Source organism: Rhinichthys klamathensis, unplaced genomic scaffold (genome assembly GCF_029890125.1).
Source record: "Rhinichthys klamathensis goyatoka isolate OS25496 unplaced genomic scaffold, OSU_Roscu_1.1 h1tg000452l_1, whole genome shotgun sequence".
Lineage (NCBI taxonomy): Eukaryota > Metazoa > Chordata > Actinopteri > Cypriniformes > Leuciscidae > Rhinichthys > Rhinichthys klamathensis.
The window spans coordinates 440,651-452,572 of NW_026606944.1; the positions used below are offsets into that span (position 1 = coordinate 440,651).

Here is an 11,922-nt window from a genome sequence, read left to right on the forward strand (position 1 = left end):
GGGGTTAATACCATTTATGAGTGTTCTCCTACCATCCTAGGAAAAGAAATATCGCTCCACATATGTAGATATAGATTTTGCTTCGTTTCGCTCGGACATTTAACGGCGTACACATACACACGGAATCACTCGGACATTTAATGGCGTAGACATACACGCAAAAGATTTCGGCGTGGACATACACGCGGATGGCTCAAAATGCGTATAGATAACACGCCACTTGAATTGAAAGTGGCGTGTATGTTTACGCAAAGTCATGATGTCATGTTGCTATGACTGACCGTGTCTGCGATTTAAAAATACGTGTGTGCACATTTATAGCAGAGCATGATTTGTCATTCAAAATTTCGCGGCCACTGGTTACCCTATGTAGGAAACTAGCAGAAGACAAAAAAGCGTTAACTAGCCTGTCGGTTTCAAATCAACATGCGAGTTACATGAACACTCATGGCATTGCACTACAGTTCAAAAAAAAAATTGTCTGAGAAGCTAAAAAAATGCATGTTCTCCCTCAATGTTGATGAAGCAACAACCTTGAATATGGATAAAATACTCAATGTGCTTGTTCGTTTTTTTGATACTGAAAGCAACAGAGTAATAACACAACATCTGGCAAGCAGAAAAGTCAACATTGCCAATGCCCCAGCACTTATGCTGGAACTTAAAGATGTCATGCAGACATATGGTTTTGAGTGGAGACAAGTTACCAGCATTCTCCTTGACAACTGTGCAGTCATGAGAGGAAAAAAGTCTGGCCTTGAAACTCAAGCAAGGAAGGAGAACCCATACCTCCTCGATGTATCTGGAGACACCGTGCACATGGTTTCCAATGCTGCCAAGGCCCTCATGAGTCATATAGACGAGAGTTATATAGAAGTGTTCAAATAAATAGCAGTTTATTGTTTAAAAAAAGTGAATAAAGTGAAATTATTTTTAATCAGTATGTTATTTCCATATTTCAAATGTAATGGAAAGATTAGACATTCAATTCTAAGGAAAAATATTAACATGCTTTATTAAGTCTGCATTTTTTAAAAGGAAATTAAGAATAGGAATATTTATCTTAAGAAAAAAATAGCAGTGTTGAGAATTTTCTCTTTTCTCTTCTGCCACAAATACTTGACATACACTTAAAACATTTTAAAGATTTAACTCAACTTTAATTCACTGAACTAATATGTAGTTGCACAACCACTGTTTTGATAACATCTGATTATGATCTGATTAACATCTGACAAAAACAATGATTATGCACCAAAATATTACTTCAGTAATTTAAAGTTAAGTTAAATCTTGAAAAATGTCTTAAGTTTATGTCAAGTGTTTGAGGTTGAAGAGAAAAAATCATTGAGTTTTTTTTGTTTTGTTTTTTTGGAACAGATTAATATTCCATTTCCTTTGCTTCCAGTAAAAAAAAAAAATGCAGACCTGGTCAAATTCGTTAATAATTTGATTTGGAGTAATTTTTCCATTACATATGATATATGTAAATAAAAGCTATTAAAAGTATTTATACTTTATTCACTTTTTTAAAACGCACTGCTATTTATTTGAACTGTATGTAACTGTTGTCTTTAATTCTGTTGTCTTGTTGTGACAAGTTTTTTTTTTACGCATGTGAAAATAATGTAAAATCAAAGTAACATTTTGTTTTATGTTTGCAGGCGTACTTTCAACTTTTCAGGGATTTTTGAAAAAAATGCAACATGAAAAACCAATGGTGCACTTGCTGCACGTGGAGATGGTGGCCCTAGTTAGAGAGCTCCTCAGCAAATTTATGAAGCCGGAAGCCATCCCACTGAGTGCAAAGGATATCATCAAGGTTGATGGCTGGAGTAGAGATTTGCAACTATCAGACAAAAGGTTGTCTGTTGGAAGATACTGCTACTCTGCAATGAACAAGGCCCGTGTGGAGAGGAAGATATGGGTGAGAAACATTTACAACTCTCTCAGAGAAGGATACATGAAGTCATCAGAGTTCCTTCTCAAAAACCTTCCTCTGGACAACAAGATAATCACCTCACTTTCTGCACTCACTCCCTCTCTGATTTAAGATGACTCCATCTGTGGGGCTTTTATCACATTAGGAGAGGCCTTGCCTAATGTGGTCGCACCAGAAGAGATTGGTCAACTAGAGGAAGAGATACGGGCGTACCAAATAGAGGTGGACCTGGTAACGTGTGCCCAGAACTACATTGAAGAGGAAGGCCGAGTTGATGTAGACTGGTGGAGCAGAGTTGTATCCATGAAAAATCCAGAGAGAGGTGTGAGATTTCCCATTCTGGGTCAGCTGGTCAAAGCACTACTTAGCATTTTCACAGGCCCCCTGGTTGAGGGATCAAAAGCCCCCCCACTTGGCTCCCTATTAAATATCGTATACATTTTTAAATATTGCTGATTACTTACAAAGCACTAAATGGTTTAGCTCCCCAGTGCTTGAGCGAGCTCTTAAAGGGGTCATATAATGGTACATGCACTTTTACAAGTTGATTGTACTGAAATGTGTGTTGGCAGTGCCTGTACACAACCATCATAAAATGATAAAAATCTATCCAGTGTTTTTGTTTTAATCTCCTTATACGTTTACCCCTGCCTCAAATCAAGCCGTTCGACCGTGTGACGTCACACGCTCGGAAGCCCCTCCCACAATTGTTGATTGACAGCAGCATATCAACACAGACCCGCCCTCGCTCGTGAGCTAGCTGTCAATCATAGTCCGCGCGGATCGGCGCAGTCATTGTTGATATGCTGGAGCACTGGGTGCTTCTCATTTCTTATTTGTGCATCCTCGTTTCCTTTCCTCGCTTCCTTTCCTCGCGTCTCAGCTCCACCCCCTGTAGGACGCGAGGGAAGGCTGCAAGGAAAAAAAATGAGGACGGAGGAATTGAATGAAAGCTTTTTTATACATTGGAATACTTGATCACTCGAACGTCACTTCACTGCGTCATCAGCTGCGCTCAAAGGATCTGCCCTTATGTTGTTAAAGTTTGTTTATTTAAGAAATTAATAATAAATAATAATAAAGCAAGATACCTTGTTGAAATATGTGAGTTGTGTGGTTTATGTAAACTACAAAAGTAAAGTATAAATTCAAATGATTGTGACAGATGTGAAGGGGGAGGAGAATTGATACGTGCGTCACGTTTAGTCGATAAAACTCTTCCGCAAAGGGTACACCTGTGCATCCTCGCTCATAGCTCCTCTGGAAGCCTCCTCACTCCTCGATCCTCGCCTCCTCGCGGTGCAATTAGAGAATTGAGATGTCCTTCAAGATGGCTGAGCTCGATCGGTTTCCGGGTCATAGGATGGAGGACGGAGGAGCGAGGAGACGAGGAGGGATATTGAGAAGCACCCACTGTCTATGAGCAGAATGGTGTCTAAGCGATTGTGGTGTTCTGTTCTTGGGTGTAATAACGAACACAGCAGTCATTTTAATGTTCCTGAATCCGAACCGCTGAAGACGCAGTGGCTGAGTTTGTTTTCGAAGGGAATATTCCCCACGAGCAACGTCAATGATTTCATGTTTGCGCGAATCATTTCTCAGCAGACTGCTTTATAAACGAGGGTCAGTATAAAGCTGGTTTTGCTAAGAAGCTGCTCATGAAAAAAGGATCGGTACCAGATATTTGTGTACTCCAGAAGAACTGAAGTGAGTGTAACGTTTTATTAAACTTTATATTAATATTTATATTAATCTTTGCAAATCGCTAGCTGCACTGCACGCTTCACAATGAATGCGTCTAAGGTTTACACTCAGGGTGCATTACGTCATGTTTTCTATGTACGACGTTCTCAATATAATTCATAATCCCACGTTTATAATGAACAACGCGTTATGGTTATTGTGTTACAACGGTGTACGCACAGAACAGAGGGGCGGGGTGAGCAAAGCTCATTATCATTCAAAGTCATATGCACTGAAACGGCGTGCTGAAAACAGAGCTGTTTTTGGCCAGGTAAAATAACTGTTTTCTTACAATACTAATGAGAATTTTTAATTAAAGTATATTACAAACTTTTAATTTAGACCCTAAAGAATCATATTAGCTTGTACAAAAATGGCATTATATGACCCCTTTAACGCATTATAGTCCTTCACGTCTATTGCGATCTCAAAGTTCCGGCTAGTTGATAATACCTAGAATATCAAAATCGACTGCTGGCGGGAGATCCTTTTCCTATTTAGCACCAAAACTTTGAAACAATCTTCCTACCACTGTCCGGGAAGCAGACACACTCTGTCAGTTCAAAGCTAGACTAAAAACACATCTCTTTGACCTAGCATACACAATACATTATCGACTTCTATAATTCAATGTTAGGCTGCATAGATTAGGTCAGCCGGAACTGGGAACACTTCCCTTAAATCCAGATGTACTCGTTACATCATAAGAAGAATGGCATCTACGCTAACTTTAGTGTCTTTGTTTATCCCGAGGTTTTACCGCAGCATGCCGGATCCAGGCCATATCCAGATCTGACGAAGGAGATTCGCCTGGACCCGATGACAATGCAGTGCTGAAGTGTCAACTATCCTCTCCCTATGGAGGATCCCTATACCACTCTACAGATCAAGCGTTGTGGAATTTCGGTTCGCGTACCCCGAAGTGATAAAATAAAATTCTGTATTAAAATTTATAGGCAAGACAAGTAGTTTGTTTAGGCATGGTTTGTAGGGAATTACAAACCTGCGCACATACACTCACCGGCCACTTTATTAGGTACACCTGTCCAACTGCTCGTTAACACTTAATTTCTAAGCAGCCAATCACATGGCGGCAACTACGTGCATTTAGGCATGTAGACATGGTCAAGACAATCTCCTGCAGTTCAAACCGAGCATCAGTATGGGGAAGAAAGGTGATTTGAGTGACTTTGAACGTGGCATGATTGTTGGTGCCAGAAGGGCTGGTCTGAGTATTTCAGAAACTGCTAATCTACTGGGATTTTCACGCACAACCATCTCTAGGGTTTACAGAGAATGGTCCGAAAAAGAAAAAACATCCAGTGAGCGGCAGTTCTGTGGGCGGAAATGCCTTGTTGATGCCAGAGGTCAGAGGAGAATGGCCAGACTGGTTCGAGCTGATAGAAGGGCAACAGTGACTGAAATAACCACTCGTTACAACCGAGGTATGCAGCAAAGCATTTGTGAAGCCACAACACGCACAACCTTGAGGCGGATGGGCTACAACAGCAGAAGACTCCACCGGGTACCACTCATCTCCAGTACAAATAGGAAAAAGAGGCTACAATTTGCAAGAGCTCACCAAAATTGAACAGTTGAAGACTGGAAAAATGTTGCCTGGTCTGATGAGTCTCGATTTCTGTTGAGACATTCAGATGTTAGAGTCAGAATTTGGCGTAAACAGAATGAGAACATGGAACCATCATGCCTTGTTACCACTGTGCAGGCTGGTGGTGGTGGTGTAATGGTGTGGGGGATGTTTTCCTGGCACACTTTAGGCCCCTTAGTGCCAATTGGGCATCGTTTAAATGCCACGGCCTACCTGAGCATTGTTTCTGACCATGTCCATCCCTTTATGGCCACCATGTACCCATCCTCTGATGGCTACTTCCACCATGTCACAAAGCTCTAATCATTTCAAATTGGTTTCTTGAACATGACAATGAGTTCACTGTACTAAAATGGCCTCCACAGTCACCAGATCTCAACCCAATAGAGCATCTTTGGGATGTGGTGGAACGGGAGATTCGCATCATGGATGTGCAGCCGACAAATCTGCGGCAACTGTGTGATGCCATCATGTCAATATGGACCAAACTCCCTGAGGAATGCTTCCAGCACCTTGTTGAATCTATGCCACGAAGAATTGAGGCAGTTCTGAAGGCAAAAGGGGGTCCAACCCGTTACTAGCATGGGGTACCTAATAAAGTGGCCGGTGAGTGTATATTCAAATGCACATAACTATAAAATCAATTCTTAATGCGCATGTGAACGCATTTATCACAGATTCGAGTTTAAATTGTTTAGAGAGAACGGTGTCGTCTTAGCGGCCCCTAATCTAATAACAAATGATCATTTCAACGGAAGTAAATCAATCAAATCTAACTTTAGCTGGAAAATAACATTATTCAAGAGCCGCTATAAAACCAAACCAATGTCTGTTACCTTAAATTATATGTTTATCTCTGTAAAGCTGCTTTGAAACAATCTACATTGTTAAAAGTGCTATATAGATGAGGATGACTTGACTTAATATCCCCAAAACGCATAACTGAGAACTTTATCGACCTGTGAAAATGATCTTACACCACCTCACTAGTGCAGAACATCCATCATCCACTGGATGGCAACACAACCAAGCTGGATAAATCCAGTCTCCCTTCGCTTGCTGAAAACACAAGAGAGGAAAAGCAGAAATCATGTCAGCTGGTTGTTATTGCTGCTCGGAGATGATGGATGACGGAACAATCATGAGCTGTGTCCCAATGTGAAGGCTGCATCCTTCGAAGGACGCACCATATAGCCTTCGTATGATTTGTAATTGCGCCACCAGGTGTTCCCCATTATGCTGTCGCCTAGCAACACGGTGATAGGAGAGAGCTACCATTCTACACGGCATTACTTGTTGAAATGGAGCAAGAATATATCATTTTTATTTTTATCTTTTATGTTTTGCTGGAGGAGATGGTGGGGATTCATCCCCGGCGCCGCCGGGTGATGTATCTCCGGCTTGATCAAGACCGTGGCCAGGTAAGGTAATCTGGTTTGCTGCATCCCAATTCAGAAGTTGCGAATTTAATTGCTGCAGTACACTTTAAAATGTACATAAGTATTGGGTGTACTTGAGTAATGTAATGGTACTTATGAAAATACTAAATACACATAAAGCTGTTCAAATGTTCATTTATAGCCTACCTTATGAAGATGCGATTTTTATGGAGTTTATTCTCTTGATCATAGTGATCTTATTTATGCATGTTTCCAGCGTGTTTTGTTTTAACGCAATTGAAGCATAAAACACAAAACAATAAATAAATAAAGTGAAATATGCCCTTTTTTAAAAAACAATCCTGCAACGGTACTCCCGCTCGACTTCGGATGCAGCCTTATATGGGACGCATCTGTTGTTAGCAACAATTCCTTAATATTGTGAAAAATAAATCATTTAAAAAAATAAGCAAGTACATTCGTTAAGTATTCACGTATAAATGTGAAGTAATGAGGGTGTTTTCTCTCACACAGGATAGCAACACTACAAAAACATCGTCTTTTACAATATTATGCATTGTTGTATAGTAAACTACTTAACAGTAAAGTACTTTCAATATAAAACCCTTCAACATATTCAGAATTAAAATGCAACATACACATAGCGCAGCAGTACTATTAATGCAACAACATCATATCTAAAAACCCTGACAACGAGGGTTTTTTATGCATAATACATATAATACATACTAAATAAAAGTAGTTTATTAAAACTCTTTTGTTTCTTTCCCTAAATCAGACCAGACCCCTGTACTGCAGGATAAACCTGAGCGTGCCAGTTCTGGACAGGTTTTTTAATGATTTGGACACACGACCTGATTTTCGACTGAGCAGGGAGGCCCTGAGAGTGCTGCTGGGCCTGTTGAGGACTGAACGCCAACACGGATGGGGTTCCACAATAGAGACCCTGGTATTCCTTTTCTGGCTTGCGTGTGGTACATCATACAGGGTCGTCTCCAGAGTGTTTGACATGCCTCGTGCCACTGTCCACCGCATTGTCCACCGGGTCGCTGAGGAGGTGGTGGCCATTCGCCACCAAGTCATTCATTTCCCCAACACCCCAGAAGACCTGGAGGCAGTTTGCCGTGGGTTTGCGGGGCTGGCAAGACACCGAGCTTTCTTGAAAGCTGCAGGAGCAATCGACGGCTGCCATGTCCGTATCAAGCCTCCAAGCGGCCCTGATGGTCAGTGCTACCGGAACAGGAAACTGTTCCCGTCCATCATCCTGCAGGCTGTTTGTGACCATCAGGGCCGCTTCATTGACACCTACGTGGGCTGGCCCGGGTCAGTGCATGATGCACGAGTGCTCCGGTACAGCCCACTGTACAGGAGGTCAGTGTACCCTCCTCCAGGGCACTTCATCCTCGCAGACGGAGGGTACCCATGTCTCCAACACCCACTCCCCCTCATCACTCCCTACAAGAGGCCAGTACGAGGAGTGGGACCCCAGCGCTTTAATCTTCATCATTCCAGGGCACGCTCCATTATAGAGCGTGCTTTTGGGATGATGAAGACCAGGTTCCGATCCATCTTCCTGAAAGCGCTGGAGGTGCACAACACTTTTGTACCTCATGTAAGTGAATTGAAAATACATTTGCAAAAAATATAAAAATAATGAACATCCAGGGTTCATCTCTTTTTTCCAGACCATATCATTTCTTGTTTTGTTTTTTCAATTCAGGTCATCACAGCCTGTGCCATCCTCCACAACATCTGTCTTGGGGTTGGTGACATCATGGCCCCGGAGGATGATGCAGAGGATAAGGGGGGGCATGTTTTGGAGACAGTCAGCGGTGCTCCCTGGCGTGACCGGCTGACTGCAGAGGTGTCTGCCCTGGAGGAGGTTCCCATTGACCACAACTACTTGTAACAGGCAAGTCAGAGAACTGTAAAGCTATAATGGCCAAGACCACAAATGAATGTCCATAGAATGGGTTTACATGTTGAAATATTTTACGCTTTGAATTGAGGACGCAAGTTAATTAATTTTATTCTTCCCTCTTTTTAAAATTATCTCAGTGAGATGGCAGCCGTCGATTGAGTCAGCCCTGCAAACCTATTGAGACAACTTAGTGGATAGTGGAAACATGCACTCAAACACTCTGGACTGGAGCCCATCCCAGATGATGTCCCACCAGCAGGAGGCTTTACCAGGGTCTCTATTGTGGAGCCCATCCCAGCCCAGCAGCACCATCAGGGTCTACCTGTTCAGCTAAAAGCGTACATTTTGTTGTTTTTGTTTTTCCAATCTGTTTTATGTACCGTTAATTTGAATTATTTTCCTATTGTTGTAAATATTTGTAAAAAGTACTTTTACATTCATTACGTTCATTTTACATGCTAAAAAAAACATGTATAGAAGTCAACAATGTCCAGAATAATTATTGTTTTATTTCCAAATGTAAAAAAAAAAAAAAAAATTAGCATTACAAAAATAAACAATGAATAAAAATTGCCTTGCCTCATTTACAAATAACTTAAATTAGTGACAAAATAACTTAAATCAATGACAAAAAACATAAATACAAAAACTTAATTATATTATTTTTTTTCAATCATTCTCTCAAGTAAAGTAAACAGTCTGTCCATTCGATCTCTGCTCTCGTCTCCTCTGTTTGGCTGCTGGGTCTGGGACTGCTGGGGCTCTGGCTGCTGGGGCTCTGGCTGCTGGGGCTGGGACTGGGACTGCTGGGGCTCTGGCTGCTGGGGCTGGGACTGCTGGGGCTCTGGCTGCTGGGGCTGGGACTGCTGGGGCTCTGGCTGCTGGGGCTGGGACTGCTGGGGCTCTGGCTGCTGGGGCTGGGACTGCTGGGGCTCTGGCTGCTGGGACTGCTGGGGCTCTGGCTGCTGGGGCTGGGACTGCTGGGGCTGCGGCTGCTGGGGCTGGGACTGGGACTGCTGGGGCTGCGGCTGGGGCTGGGGCTCTGGCTGCTGGGGCTGCGGCTGGGACTGCTGGGGCTCTGGCTGCTGGGGCTGGGGCTCTGGCTGCTGGGGCTGCGGCTGGGACTGCTGGGGCTGGGACTGCTGGGGCTCTGGCTGCTGGGGCTGGGGCTCTGGCTGCTGGGGCTGCGGCTGGGACTGCTGGGGCTGCGGCTGCTGGGGCTGGCTCTTTATCTTGGTCAGCCACCGCTGAACTTGGCCCAGGTTTGTCCTCAGGGATGGAGGCAATTAGGATAGGGGGGTTGTTGGAAGGCCTCTGTCCCAAGACCTCATCCATGTGGACAAAACCAGGGCCAAGTTGCAGCAGTGGATTTCCCGCTCACCCCCTCACCTGTCCCAGGACACTTGCAATCCTAAGGCAGAGCAAATACACCATACCTGTTGTTAACAAGAAGAACACCACAATACATTTCAGCAAAGATGTGTCAATTAACTTGCTTACTTTTTTTTTTTTTTTTTTTTGTCCCATTTTCTTTTGGCCTGCAAGGGAGTGACCTTCCCTAGCAGGTCCATTTTCTCCAGAATTCTCCTAAAAAAAAAAGGAGAAAAAGGTTAGGGTTAGGACTTTACGAAAAATATTAAGACAGTGGTGCAATCTTAACATTAGAAAATCACACAGCAGTACATGCATACAAAGTACCAGAAATTATATTCCTGGATCCTCAAGTTTGCTTAAAATGTTTGTTGAAAAAAACACTAAGTGAAAGACTATTGCCTTAACTAGTTCTTGTCTCATTGCTGTGGGCTTTGTACAGGGTGAGGGCTAATTTTTGTATACAAGAGGCAGCTAGTGGAAATATTACAAATGGTTAATGATTTTACCTCCAAGCCACAGTGGCCGAGTTTTTGGCCCCTGTAAACAAGTGGTCATTTTCGGCCCGTAATTTTATAAATGCAGCCGTCTGCTCCTTGGTCCCTGAAACAAAAAGTATTATAACAGGTTTTGCCTCATAAATGAAGCTGCAGTTTTTTAGTTTAAGTTCAGGTTTTTTTAAGAAACATCCCTGGGTTTTAACACCTGTTTTGCTAGCTATTTTGGGTAAATTAAATAATGTATTGCAGACACCGCTATGTTTATCTACCACATTTCAGCTGGATTTGTGCTGCTGTTTTATTTACTTCAATATACCCTCCTACTTGAAATTCACTGCAAAAAAGTTTATTAATATTGTGTCTTGTTTCTAGTCCAAACATCTAAAAATTCTTAAATCAAGAAGCATTTAGCCTACTAGACAAATAAAACATTTCTTGCTTTGGGGGAAAATAACTTAAAATTAAGTGAGGTATTGCTTAAAACAATAACATAATTTGCTAATGGGTTAAGATAAATAATCTTAAATCAAACAGAAAACAAGATTATTTTACTTACACCATTTGGCAGATTATTTTGCTTATTTTAAGCAAAAGCTCACTTAATTTAGTTTTTTCCCCCCAAAACAATACAATAACTTTTGCTTGTCTAGTAGCCCAAAAGCTTTTTTTTAAAATGTATAATATAAACAAGACCAAAAAACTAAGCAAGAAAAGCATTTTGTACTTTAGTATTTGCTTCATTTAACTCAGGGCTTGATCCATATTTATGCCTTTAACAATTGTTTCGCTAGTTATTTTAATAAATTAATTCACAATACTTACATTTATAACTGAATTCCTCGGTCACCACACAACTAACACCTGCCATTCTATTTGAATAAACTCGCGTGAGTCGCGTCGTCACCGGCGCGCTATGAATTCTGGGGAAGCGTAGGCCGCGAAGTGTCCATTTTTGTACACTTCGTTTGTCCGAGAAACGAAGGGTGCATTTGGGGTCGCATTTGAATGACATACCAAACTTAGTCGCGCCGCGGTGACGCAATTGGCCTTCCAAGCGTGCAGAGTTTGAATTGGGACAGTCTTCTTTGCACTGCTGTGACGCAATCTGCTTTAGAATGCGGCCTTCGAAGGGCGCAGTGTTTGAATTGGGACAGCCTTCGTCGCGCCGCTGTGACGCAATCGGCCTTCAAATCCGGCCAATCGGCCTTCAAATGCGGCCTTCGGAGGACGCAGCCTTCACATTGGGACACAGCTATGGAGTTTCGTCTTTGTAATGGCAATCTTTGCTTTGCTGTACCTTTAGCCCTATGTTCAATTATATTTCTTTGCCATCATGCACAGGTAGGAGTGAAGTTTCTACGCAGACACACAAGATTTTCCAGCCGTTATTGCAGTTGAGATTTGTGGTTTATTGAAGTAAAGAGTACATCAAAGAT

The 11,922-nt window shown here is 42.3% G+C and overlaps 2 protein-coding genes and 1 long non-coding RNA gene across 3 annotated transcripts; 1 reads left to right on the forward strand and 2 right to left on the reverse strand.

Annotated features, from left to right (window-relative positions):
- The first annotated feature begins 6,568 nt into the window (after positions 1–6,568).
- LOC130071654 (putative nuclease HARBI1) lies at positions 6,569–8,603 on the forward strand. The gene is made up of 3 exons (XM_056236515.1): positions 6,569–6,715; positions 7,473–8,306; positions 8,415–8,603. Exons 1-3 carry the CDS (start codon positions 6,596–6,598, stop codon positions 8,601–8,603), a joined length of 1,143 nt encoding a protein of 380 aa, XP_056092490.1. The 5' UTR covers positions 6,569–6,595.
- Positions 8,604–9,288: 685 nt separating this feature from the next.
- On the reverse strand, positions 9,289–10,083 carry LOC130071655 (uncharacterized). The gene is made up of 2 exons (XM_056236516.1): positions 10,052–10,083; positions 9,289–9,841 (listed from the first exon to the last, which is right to left on the reverse strand). The coding sequence occupies exons 1-2, from the start codon at positions 10,081–10,083 to the stop codon at positions 9,289–9,291; spliced, it is 585 nt and encodes a 194-aa protein (XP_056092491.1).
- A 24-nt stretch (positions 10,084–10,107) lies between these two features.
- Positions 10,108–11,328, reverse strand: LOC130071713 (uncharacterized). The gene is made up of 3 exons (XR_008804032.1): positions 11,309–11,328; positions 10,496–10,589; positions 10,108–10,202 (listed from the first exon to the last, which is right to left on the reverse strand). It is a non-coding gene; the product is annotated as an uncharacterized LOC130071713 (long non-coding RNA).
- Positions 11,329–11,922: the final 594 nt, after the last annotated feature.